Source organism: Callithrix jacchus, chromosome 8 (genome assembly GCF_049354715.1).
Source record: "Callithrix jacchus isolate 240 chromosome 8, calJac240_pri, whole genome shotgun sequence".
In the NCBI taxonomy this organism is placed as follows: Eukaryota; Metazoa; Chordata; class Mammalia; order Primates; family Cebidae; genus Callithrix; species Callithrix jacchus.
In genome coordinates this window covers 111,754,932-111,773,254 of record NC_133509.1, presented here as the reverse complement: position 1 = coordinate 111,773,254, position 18,323 = coordinate 111,754,932, and the positions used below count along the sequence as shown (strand labels likewise).

General features: G+C 45.1%; 1 protein-coding gene across 5 annotated transcripts in view; it reads right to left on the bottom strand.

Annotated features, from left to right (window-relative positions):
* The window catches only part of LRRC74A (leucine rich repeat containing 74A), a 49,605-nt gene extending 31,323 nt beyond the window's left edge, over window positions 1–18,282 (bottom strand). For 2 of the 5 annotated variants that reach the window (XM_054240230.2, XM_035261132.3), the window contains exons 1-7: window positions 17,937–18,282; window positions 16,249–16,377; window positions 13,310–13,482; window positions 8,293–8,400; window positions 6,814–6,910; window positions 3,232–3,281; window positions 2,805–2,886 (exon numbers count right to left, since the gene is read on the bottom strand). In XM_054240230.2, the coding sequence (XP_054096205.1) occupies window positions 2,805–2,886; window positions 3,232–3,281; window positions 6,814–6,910; window positions 8,293–8,400; window positions 13,310–13,482; window positions 16,249–16,377; window positions 17,937–17,973 (676 nt within the window). In that variant the 5' untranslated portion in view covers window positions 17,974–18,282. The remainder of the gene's footprint in view (window positions 1–2,804; window positions 2,887–3,231; window positions 3,282–6,813; window positions 6,911–8,292; window positions 8,401–13,309; window positions 13,483–16,248; window positions 16,378–17,936) is intronic. The other 3 variants (XM_035261138.3, XM_035261137.3, XM_054240231.2) reach the window with 3 other exon arrangements.
* Window positions 18,283–18,323: the final 41 nt, after the last annotated feature.

Below are 18,323 nucleotides of genomic sequence, written 5' to 3'. Positions count from 1 at the left end.
AATAGAGCGAGACTGTCTCAAAAAAACAAAAAACAAAAAACAAAACCCACCCTCTCTGGACTGTCTGTCTCCCTTGACTCCTGCTCCTTCTTTCTGTTCCAGCCCTCCCAGAAGAACTTCTGCAGTTGCTAAAAGTGTTCTTTTAGCTTTGCATTCTATTCCATAGGCATGTGCCACCATGTGCAGCTAATTTTTGATTTTTTTTTGTTTTTTTATTTTGAGATGGAGTCTCACTCTGTCACCCAGGCTGGAGTGCAATGGCGGGATCTTGGCTCACTGCAACCTCCGCCTCCTGGGTTCAAGCATGTCTCATGCCTCAGTCTCCTTAGTAGCTGGGATTACAGGCGCACACCACCACACTCGGCTAATGTTTGTATTTTTGGTAGAGACAGGGATTCACCATGTTGCCTAGGCTGGTCTTGAACTCCTGACCTCAGGTAATCCACCTGCCTTGGCCTCCCAAAGTGCTGGGATTACAGGTGTTAGCCACTGTGCCTGGCCTAAATTTTGAATTTTTTTGTAGAGAGAGGGTCTCACTATGTTGCCCAAGCTGGTCTTGAACCCCTGGCTTCCCACCTCAGCCTCCCAAAGCACTGGGATTACAGGCATGAGCCAGTGTGCCAGGCCCTCATTCTCAACTCAACCTTTTCCATTTGAATTTCCATACTCACCCACTCCTCTAAAACAGCAATTTCTTTTCTTTTTTTTTTTTTAATTTTAAGTTCAGGGGTACACGTGCGGGTTTGTTATACAGGTAAACTTGTGTCACAGGGTGTATTGTGCAGATTATTTCACCATCCAAGTACTAAGCCTGGTATTCATTAGTTATTTCTCCCATTCCTCTTCCTCCTCCTGCCCTGCACTCCCAGTTAGACCCCAGTGACTGTTTCCCTCTCTGTGTTCATGTGTTCTCATAATTCAGCTCCCACTTATAAGCGAGAACATGGGGTATTTAGTTTTCTGTTCCTACATTAGTGTACTAAGGATAATGGCCTCCAGCTCCATTCATGTTCCTGCAAAGAACATGGTTTCATTGTTTTTTGCGACTGGATAGTATTTCATGGTGTCTATGTACCACATTTTTCCTTTATCCAGTCTATCATTGACGGGCATTTAGGGTGACCCCATGTCCTTGTTACTGTGAATAGTTAAAATAGCACTTTCGAGACAGGCGAGGTGGCTGATGCCTGTAATCCCAGCACTTTGGGATTTTTTTTTTTCTCTTTTAGGACAATGCTGTAATAACCTCCTCACACATTTCTCTGTGTATGTGTGAGAGCTTCTCTGAGACAATTCCCCTTGAGGGGAAGGAATTTCTGCATCATAGAATACACACATTTTCAAATTTACCAAGGACTGTCAAATTGTTCTGAAAAGTGCCTGGGAATTATTCTTACTTCACTCTACTGTCCACAGCCTTTAACATTCACTGGCTTTTAGTAGATGACAAGGAAAACCTTTCCTTTCTCTAATTAGTGGAGAGAGTGAGAGATTGAGGCTACGTATCATTGTCTAATTGAGCTATGGATTTTTATCAACATTCTGAATACTGATTTTTTACCCTACAAATGCTGCAAATATCTACTCCCTGTCTGTTGATTGTCTTTTAGGGTTGTTCACCGTTGTGTGTCTTTTTATCATATGCATGTTTCAAATGCATTGTTGTCAAGTACGGGAATTTTTAAAACTTTTAGATTCAGGCGTCCATGTGCTGGTTTGTTGTATAAGTAAGTTGCATGTCGCAGGGGTTTGGTGTACTGATGATTTCATCATCCAGTTAATAAGCATAGTACCCAAAAGGTACTTTTCAATTGCTTTTGGATCGTTTGTGCTTACTGGGCCATACTTAACAGTCCTTAGCCTTCCTGAGATCCGCAAGTTGTTAGTTGTTTCTCTCTGTTCTTCTAATCATCATAAAGTTTTACTTCCCATGACCAGGTGTTTGCTGCTACTGCTTCTCTCCTCTTTCTCCTCCTCCTCCTCCTCCTCTTCTTCTTCTTTTTTTCTTTTTTGAGATGGAGTCTCTCTGTCGCCAGGCTGGAGTGCAGTGGTGCCATCTTGGCTCACTGCAACCTCTGCTTCCCAGGTTCAAGCGATTCTTCTGCCTCAGCCTCCAGAGTAGCTGGGACTACAGGCGTGCGCCACGGCACCAAACTAAGGTTTTTTTTTGTATTTTTAGTAGAGATGGGGTTTCACTATGTTGGCCAGGATGGTCTTGATCTCTTGACTTTGCGATCCACCTGCAAGGGCTGGGATTACAGTTGCAAGCCACCGTGCCTGGCCCTCTTCTTCATCTGAGACAGAGTCTCTCTCTGTTGTGGAGTGTAGTGACAAGATTACGGTTCACTGCAGCCTCAACTTCCTTTTTTTTTTTTAGACGGAATCTTTCTCTTTTGCCAGGCTAGAGTGTAGTGGCGTGATCTCAGCTCACTGCAACCTCTGCCTCCCAGGTTCAAGTGATTCTCCTGCCTCAGCCTCCTGAGTAGCTGGAACTACAGGTGCCCATCACCACACCTGGCTAATTGTTTGATATTTTATAGAGACAGGGGTCTCCCTATGTTGCTCAGCTTGGTCTTGAACTCCTGGGCTCAAGTGATCCTCCTGCCTCAGGTTCCCAAAGTTCTGGCATTGCAGGTATGAGCCACTGCACCCGGCTAATTCTGAATGTGCTCTGGGCATGGTTTACCTCACTTCTACATTCACAACATGGAAAAATAATGTTAAGAAGGGAGATTCAGCTCCGCCAAGCAGTGATCCTCCCCCATCCCTCCCATTTGCTGTCCCTTCCCTCCAGGGAGACTCACCCAGCATCTGTCCCAGGTGCTCCCCTCCTACATCAGAGAATTGATTGTGGCTGAGATCCAGCTTCTTAATTCGGTAATTGCTCTACAGAAACAAACAGGGGAAAGAGAAGGATTTTTTGTCTTCTGATTGCAAATATCTTACTTATCAGAAGACAGTATGATGGGGGCTCCAATGTACAGAAAATTAGGTGAAGACAATGTCTTAGGCATTTTTCGTTTGGCTGTTGATGTTTGATGGGAGAACTCAGTGCCATATAAACAGCTCTACTGTTTGTGTGGCTTTTGCTGGGGTTGGCAGGGTCTAAACACTCCCTAGTCCCTAACATGTGCAAGTAGCCTCATGTCACCGTGCCCATAGCAGCCCCAGGTTGCCCAGATCTCCCAGGGACATCACCCATGTGGCTTGGTTGCACTCCCTGCCTCTTACCGACAGGACTTGGCAGAGCAGTGCTGCAGATTCTTCCTTGAAGTCATTTCCTGTAGTGAGGGTGGTGTGTCAGCAGTTCACTGCTAAACCATGACTCCCCTCCTCTCCCACCCCCTACCCCTCCCAGTCCACTTCCGTTTAGAACAATCAGACATGGAAAAGGTGGCAGGGTCCAGATGCATTGGCTCGTGCCTGTAATCACAGCACTTTGGGAGGCCAAGGTGGGAGGATCGCTTGAGCCCAGGAGTTTACAACCAGCCTGGGCAACATAGGGAGCACCCGTCTCTATAGAGCTGGTTATAAGATAATTATTTGTGAAATTTGATAAAATACAGATTCCTAGATTTCTCCTGCTAAAGATTCTGACTTCAGCAGTCTGGGATAGGACTGGGGGATTTGTATTTTTCCAAACAACCTTCTGTACTATGTTAACACATTATGTTAGGGGTCTTAGCCAATACAACCAGAAAAATCACTAGGAGCTATAAATATTGGAAAAGAAGAGATAAAACTTTCATTATTTGCAGATATGATCACCTATCTAAATAATTCTATAAAACTAACAAAATGTTAGAACTCATAAGATAATTTAATAAGGTAAGTGGATATAGACTCAAAGGACAAAAATTAATAGCTTTCAGACACATCAGTAATAACCCATGAGAAAATATGATAGAAAAACATTCTGTTCACATAAGATAAAATAATGGAAGACCTAGAAATAAACCTAATATGAATAATGCAAGGCTTACAATAGAAGAAAATAAGACCTTACTCAAGAACATAAAAAGACCTGGAGGAATAGAGATAAACCATGTTCATAAATGAGGAGACTCAATATTGTGAATATGTTGGTTATTTCTAAATTAATGTAGAATAGTAAATGGAAAACCCCAACCAAAACCCCAACAGCTGTTTTATCTTTTTTACTTTTTCTTGGATAGAACTTGAAAGAATGGTTCTAAAGTTCACCTGGGGGAGAAACTGTACAAGCATAGCCAAGATTACTATTACTAACGACACTAATAGCCAAAATTGCAGAATCATTTTGAAAAAAAAAAAGATTCAAGATTACTTTGAACAAAAGGAATAGTCTTTGCCCATTCATATACAAAACATATTTATTGGCTGGGCGCAGTGGCTCATGCCTGTAATCCCAGCACTTTGGGAAGCCGGGTCAGGTGGATCACTTGAGGTCAGGAGTTCAAGACCAGCCTGGCCAACATGATGAAACCCTGTCTCTACTAAAAATACAAAAATTAGCTGGGCATGGCAGCGGGCACCTGTAATCCCAGCTATTTGGGAAGCTGAGGCAGGAGAATTGCTTGAACCCAGGAGGCAGAGATTGTAATGAGCTGAGATAATGGCACTGCATTCCAGCCTGGGCAACAGAGGGAGATTCCATCTCAAAAACAAACAAACAAACAAAAATGTTTATTATAAGATTTTATAACTTATATATTAAATTGTACATAATTATTTTTTGTATTAGTCACATCTTATGTAGTAATTATAATTTTAATATTCTAAACAAATATTAAAACAACACAATGTTGACATAGAAATATATAAATAGATTAATGAAAGAGAGAATCTGGAAGGAAACCTATATTTATAATGGGAGTTTAATACATGATAAAGATGACAATTCGAATTAGTCAGAACAGGATGAATTATTCCATTGATGATGCTGAGGCACCTGGCTATCAGTTTTGGAAATAAAACATTCGGTGTCTACTTCATGCCATGTACAAAAAAGTGTTAGATATATTAGAGACCTAAGAGTTAAAAAAATTTGAAGAAAACAAAAGAAAATATTTTTACCTAACTTTTTTTTCTTTTTCTTTTTTATAGATGGGGTCTCACTATGTTGCCCTGGGGGGCCAGTCCTGGGCTCAAGCAATTCTCCCACCCCAGCTTCCTGAGTAGATGGGACTAACGGTGCATGCCACCACTCCTGGTTCAGGAAAATATTTTTATAAACTTTAGGAAAGAGTTTTAAAGCAAGGCTGCAAAAATTAAATCCATAAAGTGAAAAGACTATAAAACTTGACATCAATAAAAGACACAAACTTTGCCACAGGAAAGTACCATAAACAAAGCAAGGCCGGGCACAGTGGCTCCCACCTGTAATCCCAGCACTTTGGGAGGCTGAGGCAGGTGGATCACCTGAGGCTGGGAGTTTGAGACCAGCCTGACCAACATGGAGGAACCCCATCTCTACTAAAAATACAAAAAAATTAGTTGGGCATGGTGGTGCATGCCTGTAATCCCAGCTACTCGGGAGGCTGAGGCAGGAGAATCACTTGAACCTGGGAGGCAGAGGTTGTGGTGAGCGGAGATTGTACCACTGCACTCCAGCCTGGGCTACAGAGCAAGACTCCATCTCAAACAAAACAAAACAAAAACAAACAAAAAACATTACTTGAAAGCAAAATTAGAAATAAAATTAATCCCCTTTCCCCCAAATAGTGGGGTGTTAAATAAACTATACTATGTCCATGACTCAGAATACTAGCCAGCAGTTCAAGGGAACTAGATTAAATCTATTTGTTCTGCCATAGAAAGAAATCCAAGGTATATTTAGTGGGAAACAAGGGAAATTGGAGAATAATACCTAACATGTAACAATATTTATGTTAAAAATACATGAACTAAGGCCAGGCACCATGGCTTATGCCTATAATCCCAGCATTTTGGGAGGCTGAGGCGGGAGGATTGCTGGAGCCCAAGAGTGTGAGACTAGCCTGAGCAACATAGTGAGACCTCATTCTATAAAGAAAATACACAAATTTTATTTCTGTATTTTTTTCTAGACACTTTACAGATCTCTGTATCTTAAGTGTTTTTCAGAGATATACTCAAGTATAGATTCCTTTTCATATACCTTTCTTAGGAGTTACTAGGATTCCTGTATCTGCAAATTTATCAATTCAGGGAACACGTTAGCTGTTATTTGTTCAAATATTGCTGCTCATTCATTTCTTCTCCTTCTGGAAACTACTCATTCTTTTACATTCTTTTATCTTTTATATTCTGTATGTCTTTGTCTTTCTGTGCTGCAAAGATAGATAAAATACGTTTTCCACTAATTCTATTCACCTGTAACTAATGTGCTATTGAATTTATTTGTTGAGCCTCTAATATCAGTGACTAAACACTTTTCGTTGTAAGAAACTCTTGGTGAGGGAAGGAGGAGATGTCTTTTTTTTTCTTAAAAAAAAGTGATTTGTTCTTTTATGATTTTATTTATTTTATGTTCTTAATCATATTAAACATAGTTTATAATTGGGTGCAAGGTATCTCAATTTGCTTGTGGTTCCAGTTAATTAATAGTGCCCCTATTCAGTTTTCGTGGTAAAGTATATGATAAATTATTGTGTATACATGATTCGAATCATCAGATATGGTGGAAGGGGTTAGAGGAGTGTGACTGGGAGGGTTTAGCCGGCATAGATGAAGTCTTTGGTCTCCAAGACCAGAAAGACATGGTCTGGTTAGCTAGAAGTTGAATTCTCTGTTTTTTCCCTCTTCCCTCCCTCTGAGTCCCAGTATCCTCTCCCTCCCTTTCCACATGCTCACCTGAAAGCTCAAGGCTCCAGATGGAAGAAGTATTTGTTTCAAGGAAATCTGAGATGATTCTGGCCCCCTTCAAACCAAGTTGATTGTTGGAAATATTCTAAAAGGCAAGAAAACACTTCAGTATATAAAAAACCTCACCAAAGGGCCCTCATGAACAAATGATGTCTTTTGTGGTTTACTTGAGTCCAGTGGTGAGGGAGTAGGGTTGGGGTGGGAAAGGATTAGAAGGATTAGGGTGGTGCCAAGGACCAAGAGAAGGGCGACAGGAAACCAAGCTCTAGTCCCAGCTTTCCCAGTGCCTCACTGTGGGACCCGTGAGATGGCTGGTCTCAGCTTTTCAAAGCTGGCTTCAAGGACTCCCTACTCTCCCAGTTCAGCCCTGGTGCTTCAAATAAGCGCATTATTAAATTTTCTTTGTATGGAAACCCAAAACAGCTTCATTTAGAGAGCCTGGCAGTGAAACAGTGAAAAATGTGTTTAGAGTGCATAATCATTGTAAATTCCACTCCTTGATTTGGGAAGTATGACTTGTCCTTTTAAGCTAGTGGGAGAGACTTTATATAGTGGCCATTATTGTCTTAATTGGTTGTTTCCCCCTTTCCTTTGGACATTTTTTATGATGGTAAACTACACATAACATTCGATTTACCATCATCACCGTTTCTCAGCGTCCAGTGCTGCGGCCTTAGCACATTCACGTCATGCACTCATCTTTTATGAAGTTATTTTATGTCTTTATTTTCTTTAAGGAAGTTCACTTTAAAGCAACTATGCAGAGGTACATTTATCCTTTTTTTTTTTTTTTTGTCACCCAGGCTGGAGTACAGTGGCTTAATCTTAGCTCATGGCAACCTCCACCCTACAGGGTTCAAGTGTTTCTCCTGCCTCCACCTCCCAAGTAGCTGGGATCACAGGTGCTCAACACCATGCATAGCTAATTTTGTATATTTCTAGTGAGCCATTACAGGCGTGAGCCACCATGCCAGGCCACATTTATCAATTGAAGGGCTTCCAAGGTCCAGACAGACATAATTTTTCTTTGTTTGAGTCTTGCTCTTGTCGCCCAGGCTGGAGTGGAGTGGCGCAATCTCGGCTCACTGCAGCCTCTGCCTCAGCCTCCTGAGTAGCTGGGATTACCACCATGCCCGGCTAACTTTTGTACTTTTAGTAGTGACAGGGTTTGGCCATGTTGGCCAGGCTGATCACGAACTCCTGACCTCAGGTGATCCGCCCTCCTTGGCCTCCCAAAGTGCTGGGATTACAGGTTTGAGCTACCGCGTCCAGCCAGAAATGGTTTCTTAGGATTTTCTACAGCTGTAGGAAACACAGCCTCTCACATGTGGCCCTCCTCTGAGAAGTCATGTAGGGAGGGCAGGGGCCTGGGGGCAGTCTGGGTCCTGGCAGGGCCTCTGGCTTGTCCCCAGTGGGTTGTGAGCCCCCGGGGGTGATGGCAGGAGCCAGTGCAGGGGGGCACGGTACCATCTCCTGGAGGTAGTAGTTCTCTTGTAGCATCTCCACCAGGCTCAAGATGCCCTCCTCCGTGATGCCGTTATCTTCCAGCTCCAGTTTGGTAACAGTCGTGTTGGACTTCAGCCAGCACAAGGGGAGGGGGAGAGACACAGAAGGGGTTGGTGACCCAGTCCGTTTCCTGCTTGCCCTGGGCCAGCCAGGTGAGTGGGTGCAGAGATGCAGACTAGGAATTCCGAGGGCGTGGCAAGGGCGAGGAGACCAGCACAGGGACTGAGCCGGCCCGGGGAGTTTTGCTAGGACAATACGCTTACTCTGGGAGAATTTAGAAAAGGATCCTGAAAGCAATGAAAACCCTGACAAGTCAGGCCCAAGGATGAGCTAAACAGATTTTAACTAAGCCCCAAGAAGAGACAACTGTGACCTACTCTAAGATTATGGAAAACTTGATACATTGAATAAGGATATTTAAACATAAAGATTCGTGCCAGGAGGTCCTTGAAAACATTGATTTTGCTTTCTTAAGGCCTTTCTTCTAATTTAGGCTTAAGTCTTATCTGGCACACTCTTTAAAATTTTTATTTATTTCTTTATTATTGTTTTTTGAGATGGGGTCTATGTTGCCCAGGCTGATCTCAAACTCCTGGGCTCAAGTGTTCTCCTGCCTTGGCCTCCCGGGTAGCTGGAATTACAGGCATGAGTAACCACACCTGGCTCTGGTACTGTCTTTAACAGGACGTGGTCTCAAGGCTGTTTGGAAGGAATTGGACATAAATTTTTGGTGAATATCTAGAGCCAAGATAGTCTGCATTTTTTTTTTTTTTTTTTTTTTTTGAGATGGAGTCTTGCTCTGTCACCCAGGATGGAGTGCAGTGGTGCAATCTTGGCTCACTGCAACCTCTGCTTCCCAGGTTCAAGCAACGCTCCCTGCCTCAGCCTCCCAAGTAGCTGGGCTTAACAGGCACTCACCACCATACCCTACTAATTTTTGTATTCTTTTTAGTAGAGACAGGATTTTGCCATGTTTGCCAGGCTGGTCTTGAACTCCTGACCTCAAGTGATCCGCTCACCTTGGCCCCCCAAAGTGCTGGGATTATGGGCGTGAGCCACTGCGCCCAGCCGCTAGTCTGCATTTCTACAGGGAACAAGATGGGAGGAAAGGACTCGCATTGGAGCACGAAGGACTGGGGTTAAGCTCTAATCAGAACTTTGATCTTGCCTTCCCCACCTTGTTCCCAGTATATACAGGGACAGAGAACAGACACAGGTTTGGATTTGAGCATTTTCAAGGCCCGCTAAGGGGCAAGAGAAGTAGCAACTGGAAGGAGTGTTAATGCTGGTCCTCCCCGACCCTCTCCCCTGATAAAGGAAAGTGTGATAGTCCCAGCTATTGCAATGCAGGATGATTCACCCTGGGGCTTCCTGGAATGTTTTCTGGTCTCAGCTCTCTGGGTTGAGCAAAATGCAATTGCCTTGAGTTGTACTCAAAGGTGAGGGAGATGGCTCAGGGGGCCTCCCGGTTTGGGTGCTATTTAGCAGTGTCTAGAAACTTCAATTGAGTCATCACTGCCAGAGTCATACTGGGGACGAGCACATTCTAGGGTGAAGCAGGAGGCCCAGTCCCCAATTCCATCCACATTTATTCCACACATTTGTCACTTTCTGTGTTCATTGCTGGGGAAACAAAGATTAACAGAGAACATTCCTACTCCCACCCCACCTGCTGCCCCCAAGTGCAAGGGCACAGTGCTAGGTGGTCGAGGGATAGAGGCAAGGATGAAACAAACACGAAACCTGCTATTAGAGTGCTCCTAATCTAAGCCAGGGAAACACAAACATGTGAAAAGTTAATCAGTACAAAGAACAAATAGAAGTTCAGTCCCCCAGAATGTCACAATGATTAATTGTCAAATGAATGATGCAGAGAATGAAGGAAGAAGAAACTCCCCACAAACAGAAATTGCTGTTACTAAGAGACAAGTGGTCCAAGTTCTAAGAGGATTTCATTATCATCCATGTTTTCCCATGAAGCTCATGAGGTAATGGTGCGTTCCTAACACTTCATTAGTCAGCCTTTCCACTCTCAATAAATCTCAAGATGGCTTTGTTCTTTCCCCGCTCCTTCCTTCCCATCCTCAGAAAACAGTGCAAGCTCACATTTCATGTAACTTCTTAAAGGGCATATGCCAAACGCAAATGTTGTTATATTTTTAAGAAAGAATGAGTGTGTTAGGGAAGGTGAGGAAAAATAAGACCATGTATTCTAGGAATACACTGTTCAATGCCAGCAGGGGGCTAGGCGCTCAAAATGAACAGCACACAAGCGTATCCCTCCTCTTACATTCTAACAATGATTACAGTCATCCACCCTTATCCTTGGGGGAAAACATCAAGACCATTGGTAAATGCCTAATACCAAAGATAGTACCAAACCCAAAATATACTATGTTTTTCTCCTATACATACTTACCTACGATAATTTTGATTTATAAATTAGGCACAATAAGAGGTTAACAATAACTAATAATAAAATAGAACATTTATGATAATATACTATCATGAAAGTTATGTTGCCTGGGGATACAGGCTCATGCCTGTAATCCTAGCACTTTGGGAGGCCAAGGCAGGAGGATCACTTGAGGCCAGGGGTTCAAGGCCAGCCTCACCAACATAGTAAAATCATGCTTCTACTAAAAATACAAAAAATTAGCTGGGTGTGGTGGCATGTGTCTGTAATCCCAGCTACTTGGGAGGTTGATGCAGGAGAATCGCTTGAACCGGGAGGCTCACACCTGTAATCCCAGCACTTTAGGAAGAAAAGGCGGGAGAATCTCTTGAGGCCAGGAGTTCAAGACCATCCTAGCCAACATAGTGAAACCCCATCTCTACTAAAAATACAAACAATTAGCCAGGTGTGGGGGTGCATGCCTGTAATCCCAGCTACTTGGGAGGCTGAGGCAGGAGAATTTTTTCTCGCCTTCACCAACACACCCATTCTTTCTTAAAAATATAACAGCATTTGCGTTTAGCATATGCCCTTTAAGAAGTTACACGAAATGTGAGATTGCATTGCTTTCTGGAGATGGGAAGGAAGGTACAGAATGGTAGAGACAGCCAAAGACAAACTGTAGGAAGACTAACTCGGCCATGTTCAATGATGCAGACATCTGAGAGAATGATGAATGAGGAAGGCAATTCTGTGCTTCCATATTTATTTGGTTATGAAATACATGGCAAGCTCCAAAAAGCCTTGAAATACACTGTCATTCTGTAGCTTCTTCTGTCTCTCAGTCACTCATTCTCTATTTAATTCACTGACTCCTTTTCTTCTTTCAGATCCTTTATAAATAATATTTTTAAAGAATTTTTTCTCAGCCCTGAAACTGTCCCTATACACTTTATAAAATGGATCCAGGAAGAAGGTAGGGGAGAAACGGAAATAAGCCCAGCTTGCAGCATTGATCATAAGATCAGCTGCTCTCTGGCCCCTTCCTCAGAGTTGTTTGCCTCTTGTTGTCCCAGAATCATAAGATCATAGTTCCTTTTCACTGCTCTACAGATAACATCGCAAGCATTGTGAAATGTTAACTTTTCCATCTGAGAGGCTGGTAAAACTACTGACATCAGCTGGTCTGAAGGACCCCCAGAGGAGCTGACTCACCAAAGCATGCAGTTAGCATGTCCTGATGATTTCATCCCCCTTGTCCTGACCAATCAGTGACCCCAATTTTTCAACCCCTTGTCCTCTGAGATCCCCTTAAAGACTGTTGGTCAGGCCAGGTGCAGTGGCTCATGCCTGTAATCCCAGCAGTTTGGGATGCTGAGGTGGGTGGATCCCCTGAGCCCAGGAGTTTGAGACTAGCCTGGGCAACATAATAGTGAGGCTCCTTCTCTAGTAAAAATTAGCTGGGTGCAATGGTGAACAGCTGTGGTCCTAGATACCCAAGAGGCTGAGGCAGGAGGATCACTTAAATTCAGGAGATCAAAACTGCAGCGAACCATGATCATGCCACTGCATTCCAGCCTGGGCAACAGAGAAACCCTGTCTCAAACAAACATAACTCTAGACCAGAACTCCTTAGGGAAATGGATGGAAGGGTTCCTTTCATCTGTTTGCTTGGCCACCCTGTGATCATTAAACTCTTTCTTTGCTGCAAACTCTGCTGTTTCAGTGTATTGGTCCTTACTGCACAACACGCATATAAACCTGGTAGTCTTGTGAGTCCTCTTTATTTTTCTCTGTTCATTCTTTCCATGGATAATTTAACTATTACCAATTTTAAATGTCACCTCTAAAGACACATCTACCTCTCTACCTTATTAAGCTTTTTCTTAGTAAAAGCTTAATAATGGAATTTTCTGTTTACTTCTCTAAGTGAACAAACAGTGTTGTGCTGACATGTAGTTGTTAGGTTTTCTGTGATGGGAGTCAGTTTTGTGTGCAAAGCAATTATAATTTATAAAAAGTCATGATGAGCTCAAGGTCAAGTCCTTGTTTGGTCATGCCAAGCTGAGAGATAACACTATTTCTGTGGGAAAACTTGATCTACTCTACAGTGTGGTCTTTACGAATTAGAATGTTGCAAAAGGCAGACGTTGAATGGAATGGGTCAGTAGTAAACCCATTTATAGCAAAGATGAGCTTTAGAATGGAGACCCAGGCTGATATTTTGTTGGTGCTCTTACATTGACAATTGGGCCCAGTCACTTTTCATGGGCCCAGGGGCTGGTGCCTTTGTTTCCTGAACAGTAAAGAGTATATAGACTTTTATTCTTTTTCTCTTCAGAGTTTCTGAAAGGAGCATAGACTTCTAAGGCCTAGGTTGCTAGCAGCCTCCTGTCAGGAGCTAAAGAAGAATTCATGCCTGTTGGGGAAATCACCTGGTAGCCAAGCAGAGCCCAGGGCAGTGTGGGCATAAAGGTCACTACATAGGCTCCATAGGAGAGGCCCTCTGAATCTTGGGCCTACCACTGTCCTGCCAACCCTCCACCTCCACCAGGTTTCATGAGCCCCCTCTAGCATGCTCACCACCAGGGCTATAGCAATTGCCTTGGTACCCCTGGGGCCCAGGCCGTGGTGGTTGAGGTTCATGTAGGACTCTTCCATGTTCCGGATGAAGTATGAGACAGGCACTACACCCACCAGTTTGCAGGCCTCCAGGTACAGCTCCTTTTGTCCAGTGGTGAAAAACTTCTCATTATCTGCAGAGAAAGATGGGCTCTAGTAGGATTTCTCTTCTACCTTTGCCTTCGCTCCCCTCTAGCCCCAGGTGACATTCACTCATGTCTACACTCTCCTCTGCTGGAGAATCTGTCCGTGTGGGTATGTGCTAAGAAGCCAGCTCCAGTCTGGGAAGTCAGTCCGTGGTGGCAGAGGGAGACTTTAACTCCAGAAAGCCCCAGATGAATGTTTCTCTTTGGGTAGGAGATGAGGCCCATGGTTTTAGGCCAGAAGCTTTTCTAGAAGTGAGTAGTATGTTTCATCTCGCCTGCCCAGGTTGGCCACATCCAATGACAGGTCATCAAAGACATAGAAAGGCCCAAGCCCTCTTGCCCACCTTTGGACAAATCTGAAAGACCAAAAAGCAGATGACTTCTGATGGTTGATGGAGTCTCCATTTCACTTTTAATTTTGCTACAACTATCAAAAGTTGTGAGTCATGAACAAAGCTTCACCAAAGACTTAGAGAGGCACCAACATTTAAAAGCCCAATAGGACTGAGTGAGACTCTGTCCAGTGAATATGGAAAAACCTCCAAATCAGCGAGAAACAAGCTTGCTTGCATGTGAGTGGTCTATCTTCTTTCAAAGGCTAGGATGCCATTTTCCTTATAAAAAGGACTGTCATCCTTGCATTATGGATGATAAACCTAGCCTCAAACAATGCACAGTTGGTCAGTGCGAAAACCAGCTAACAGAAATAGGGACTGCACCTTTCCATTCTAATCCCTGGGGGCTCTTATTCCTTAGGCTTTAGGCCAGCCTGGCCCGGGGTCACTGGGCATTGGGCCTCCCTGGATTCTGGGTACCCCACAGCTGTGTCCTCATTAGGCATGTCCAGCCTATGGCAAGGCTTCCTGGGGCCAGCTGGCGTCTATGTCTGCATCTGTTTTTCCTTCGGATCCCAGGGCCTTTGGCCAACCCACCCCAAACAAGTCTAGGGCTGACAATGGGAGCTTTGTTGGTGAAAGAACAACTGCTTTACAGGGAAGCTGATTTTGCAAGCACAGCTACAAATCAGACTTCCCTTTGGGATGCTTGTACAGCAGCGTTCTCAACCTCAGCAGTGCAGGTATTTTGGGTTGGATAATTCTGTTCTGAGTACTGTCCTGTACATTGTAAGGTGTTCAGCAGGATCCCCAGCATGGGCCCACAAGATGCCAGTAGCAACGCCCCATGCCCTAGTTTGCCCAATGTCTCCTTGGTGCAAAATTGCTTCCAGGTGAGAACCACTGTTGTGGAGAAAAACAGCTAATGGCAAGTGAGCAAACCAGGCTCCTCTCTCCCTCTTCGATAGACTCACAGCCAACACTGCTCCCAACTGGCCTATTTCCCATGCCCTCCCTGCCTATTCCCAGTGTCTCAGCACCCACTGCAGGGGTGCCAGGAGCCAGAGCTGCTGAGCGCAGCGTTTCCGTTCAGAACAGGGTTTTTGGTGCCATATTTAGACATTAGAGGTTCCTGCTGGCCAAAGCAGGGGAGGTAACCCCCAGTTTCGTCCCTGGGACTAATTCCTCTGGGTTTGATGCTGACCCTTTCTAGCTGTGTTCCCTGTGGTTATATTTTATGGGCAGCTTGCAACAGCTTTAGCACTTGCTGTGGTTGCGGGGAAGAGGGAGGGAGAGTGAGATAGAATCGGGACCCTTGGGCCAAACATCCAGTGTCGTCCTTTGCCACCTTCTCCAACCAGGTGAATGAAGTCAGGTGTTGGAAGCAACATTAGCGACAGGCTTGAAGTGGTGGACAAGAAGCAAGAAAAACAGCAACAAGCTGCCTGGGGGACAATGGGGAGGCGGTCTGCTCAGAGGGGTGAAGTGGTATGTTGTATGTTGTCCACGGTGGGGAGGCTTATAAGCTGGCCCTATGCAGATGAACTTCACAGTTTAATTTGGCAGAATGAGCCTTCCTCCTTCTCTGTGGCCTGTCAATCACTGCCCACCACCCAGTTGCAAGACCACAGGAGAGGAAGGGCAACTGGGCTAGCCTTGGCCTGGGAAGCTTGAGGCTGGCCCCTTCAATGGAACCAGTGTCATTCTCCCCTTGCTTCACAAGTGTTCTCTTTTGGTGCTTCCCTTCTTGGGGAAACTGGGAGGAGGGAGAGGGTGGAGGTATTGTTTGCATTCACAGAGTCTTTGTTTCAGCTCTGCCAGTCCCGATACCCAGGCATGCTTAGATTTATCAAGAACAGTAGGGAAAACCAGAGCTCTGAGGTGAGTGTGGGAAAGTCACTGGGATGCAAGATGTGCCACAGAAGTACTGCAGGGGCCTAGAGTGTGCAATAAGGCAGGACTCAGAGTGAGTCAGACATGGGATTGGTCAGCCAACATGCTGGGCAAACTCCCGCTGTCCCTGGGCCATGCCTATCATCTCTTCAAGGCCCAGTTCCTCTTCTGTTGAAAATGGGCAATGATGCCTACCTCCTAGGACTATTGAAAAAAATCGCATAGGATGCCCCACGTGGAAATGTTTAGAAGACCAGAAAACCCTGTTTGTGTATTGATTCAACTTCTAACAAGCCAACGGCGCTGCGCTCGAGGCAGGTGACAAGCGTGGGAAGCTGCCGCTGCTGTCTCTGGCCAGCCTGGAGAAGGACTCCAGGCAAAATTGAGCACAAGCCTTTCTGCCACATTCCCTCCACAGGCTGTCCACAGGGAGACTCTGGAAAGGATTGAGAAGACAGCTCCCAAAAACCCGACTTCAGCTTCTGAGTAGAGGCTGCCCTCACTGCCCCAGAATGCCCACGCTCACCTTCGATCTCCAGGTCTGTTTCTGAATTCTCCCGGTCTGGTTTCACTTTTCTGACAGTCTGCGGGGCTTCGGCCTCACTGTAGAGCGCTTCATCGCTGCTCTGTGGTGCTGGCTCGGTTGGAGTCTCATCTGGAAGAAAAATCTCCTTAATGCCTGGAATAAAGCCTGCCGCTGCTTCTCCATCTCTGCTCCCTTCCTCAGAGTCCCAGGTCCTCAAGGTGCCAAGCCCTGCCAGGGCAAGTCTGCTCTACAAACCTCCCTTCCCCAATAGCAGTGCCTCTGGCTGTAGGGTCTGCAGGGGCTTGTGAAATTGACTTCCTGCTGCTCCATGGAGACCGGCTGCCCCTGCCCCCTTCCTTGTCTGGGGCCTGCCTTGGAGATTGGCTCCTTGCTCACACTTTCCCCTTCTTAAATGTTTGGGTGGGTTTCAGGGTCTGCTGTTACTCTTTCAGGTGAAAGGGTGAGTCCTGATACATAGACTTCCTTATTGTCAGGCACAAATGGTGCCAGGGAGTATAAGGGGCAGGGCAGGGCAGGGCAGGGCAGGTGGCAACTTAGGTCAAATAGAAAATAAAATGGACCAATGGGCCAGGAGCAGTTCCGGAGAATGAGAGAGAGAACTTGATTCCTAAGAATTTGACTTAGCTTCTCTTCCTTCCAATCTAACACTGATTTTGTGATCAGGAAGAAGGAGGGGCTTGAAAATCTCCCTTGGGTTGAAAAGATCTACTATAATTAAACACATGAGTTCTGATCTGATGAGACATTGGTGAGGGGAGCAGAGCTGCCTTCACTCCAGTTCTCTGCACTTGCTAGATGTGGTTTTTTTTCCCCACCTCTAGGCCATTGACCTGTGATCAGCCATAGACTCCTGAAAGCCAAGGGCTTCTGGAAGCCACACATAAAATCCAGAGCCCAATCCTCGGGCATCAGCAGGACTCTGCATTTTCAAGAAGCCATGCCATGCCTCTGGATGACCTGCCAGAACTTAGCCAACCTACTCACTGGGTGATTGGGTGGTCTGAGCATTTGTGGCAGGGGTCCCAAGTTTTGACTACCCAGATTCTAGGATGCTGGGGTTCCTAATGAGTCCAGGCAGGTCTTTCTCAGTCCTTCTCCATAGACCCAGGTCCCAACATTAATCTCCCAGCCGGTCTGTGGTATACACAGTGTAGGTAGCAGTGGCCTGGTAGAGGACAGACAGCAGCTTGGCTGCCAGACTGCTGAGTGCCCTTAGAAAAGTGAAGAATTTCTGAGTCTTAATTTCCTTGTCAAACAATTTAGAATTTCATTCATCCAGTAGAATGCTGGTAAATATTTAACAACTGATTCTCCAGGAAAAAAAACAACAATAAACAACACCAAAAGCATCCTGATTCATAGTGTTAGCCAATTCATGTGGTGTAAATATTCCCAATGTGGCTGATTTCAAACTATAAATGTGATATCAACCAGCCCACACAATAAAAATTAAAGCTGGCTAGAGCCAATATGGCTAGTTCTAGCACAGCACTGCAGCCAACTCTTCCTGTTCTCCAAGCTCTGAACCCAAGTCAATGTCACACATCATCCCACTTCTAGAGGGTCCCAGGTGAGGAAAGAAGTGGGCTTCAGGATCCTGTGATCCCTAGGTATTGTACTGAGGCAACGGGGATGGGCCTGAGTGGAGGGGTGGGATGCCCTTTCACCTTCTGTCTCAGGCTGAAGAGGTTTGTCATCGTCCATAGTGCCAGGACCCTCTTGAGAGCAACTTAACTTCTTGCCACCTCTTGACTGCTTCCCCAAGAAGCACACCTGTCCATTCACCTCTGTCTCAAACTTTGTGTACTTCCCTCACATTGACACACCCTAGGGGAGCCTGCAGTTATTCTTCCCTCTCAGCAAGCCCTGGGAAGAGTGGGCTTTGGTGGGAATGGGATGCACATGAATTTGAACCCAACTCTGTCTGGGAGAGGGGGCTCCTTCTCCAGCTCATCCAGGAGAGTAGGACTGCTCTATTGCTGGGAGCCCTGTCGAAAAGATGCCCACCCACCTGAGGCTTTGTGACTTAGGAGCTACAACTCATCTTCAACATT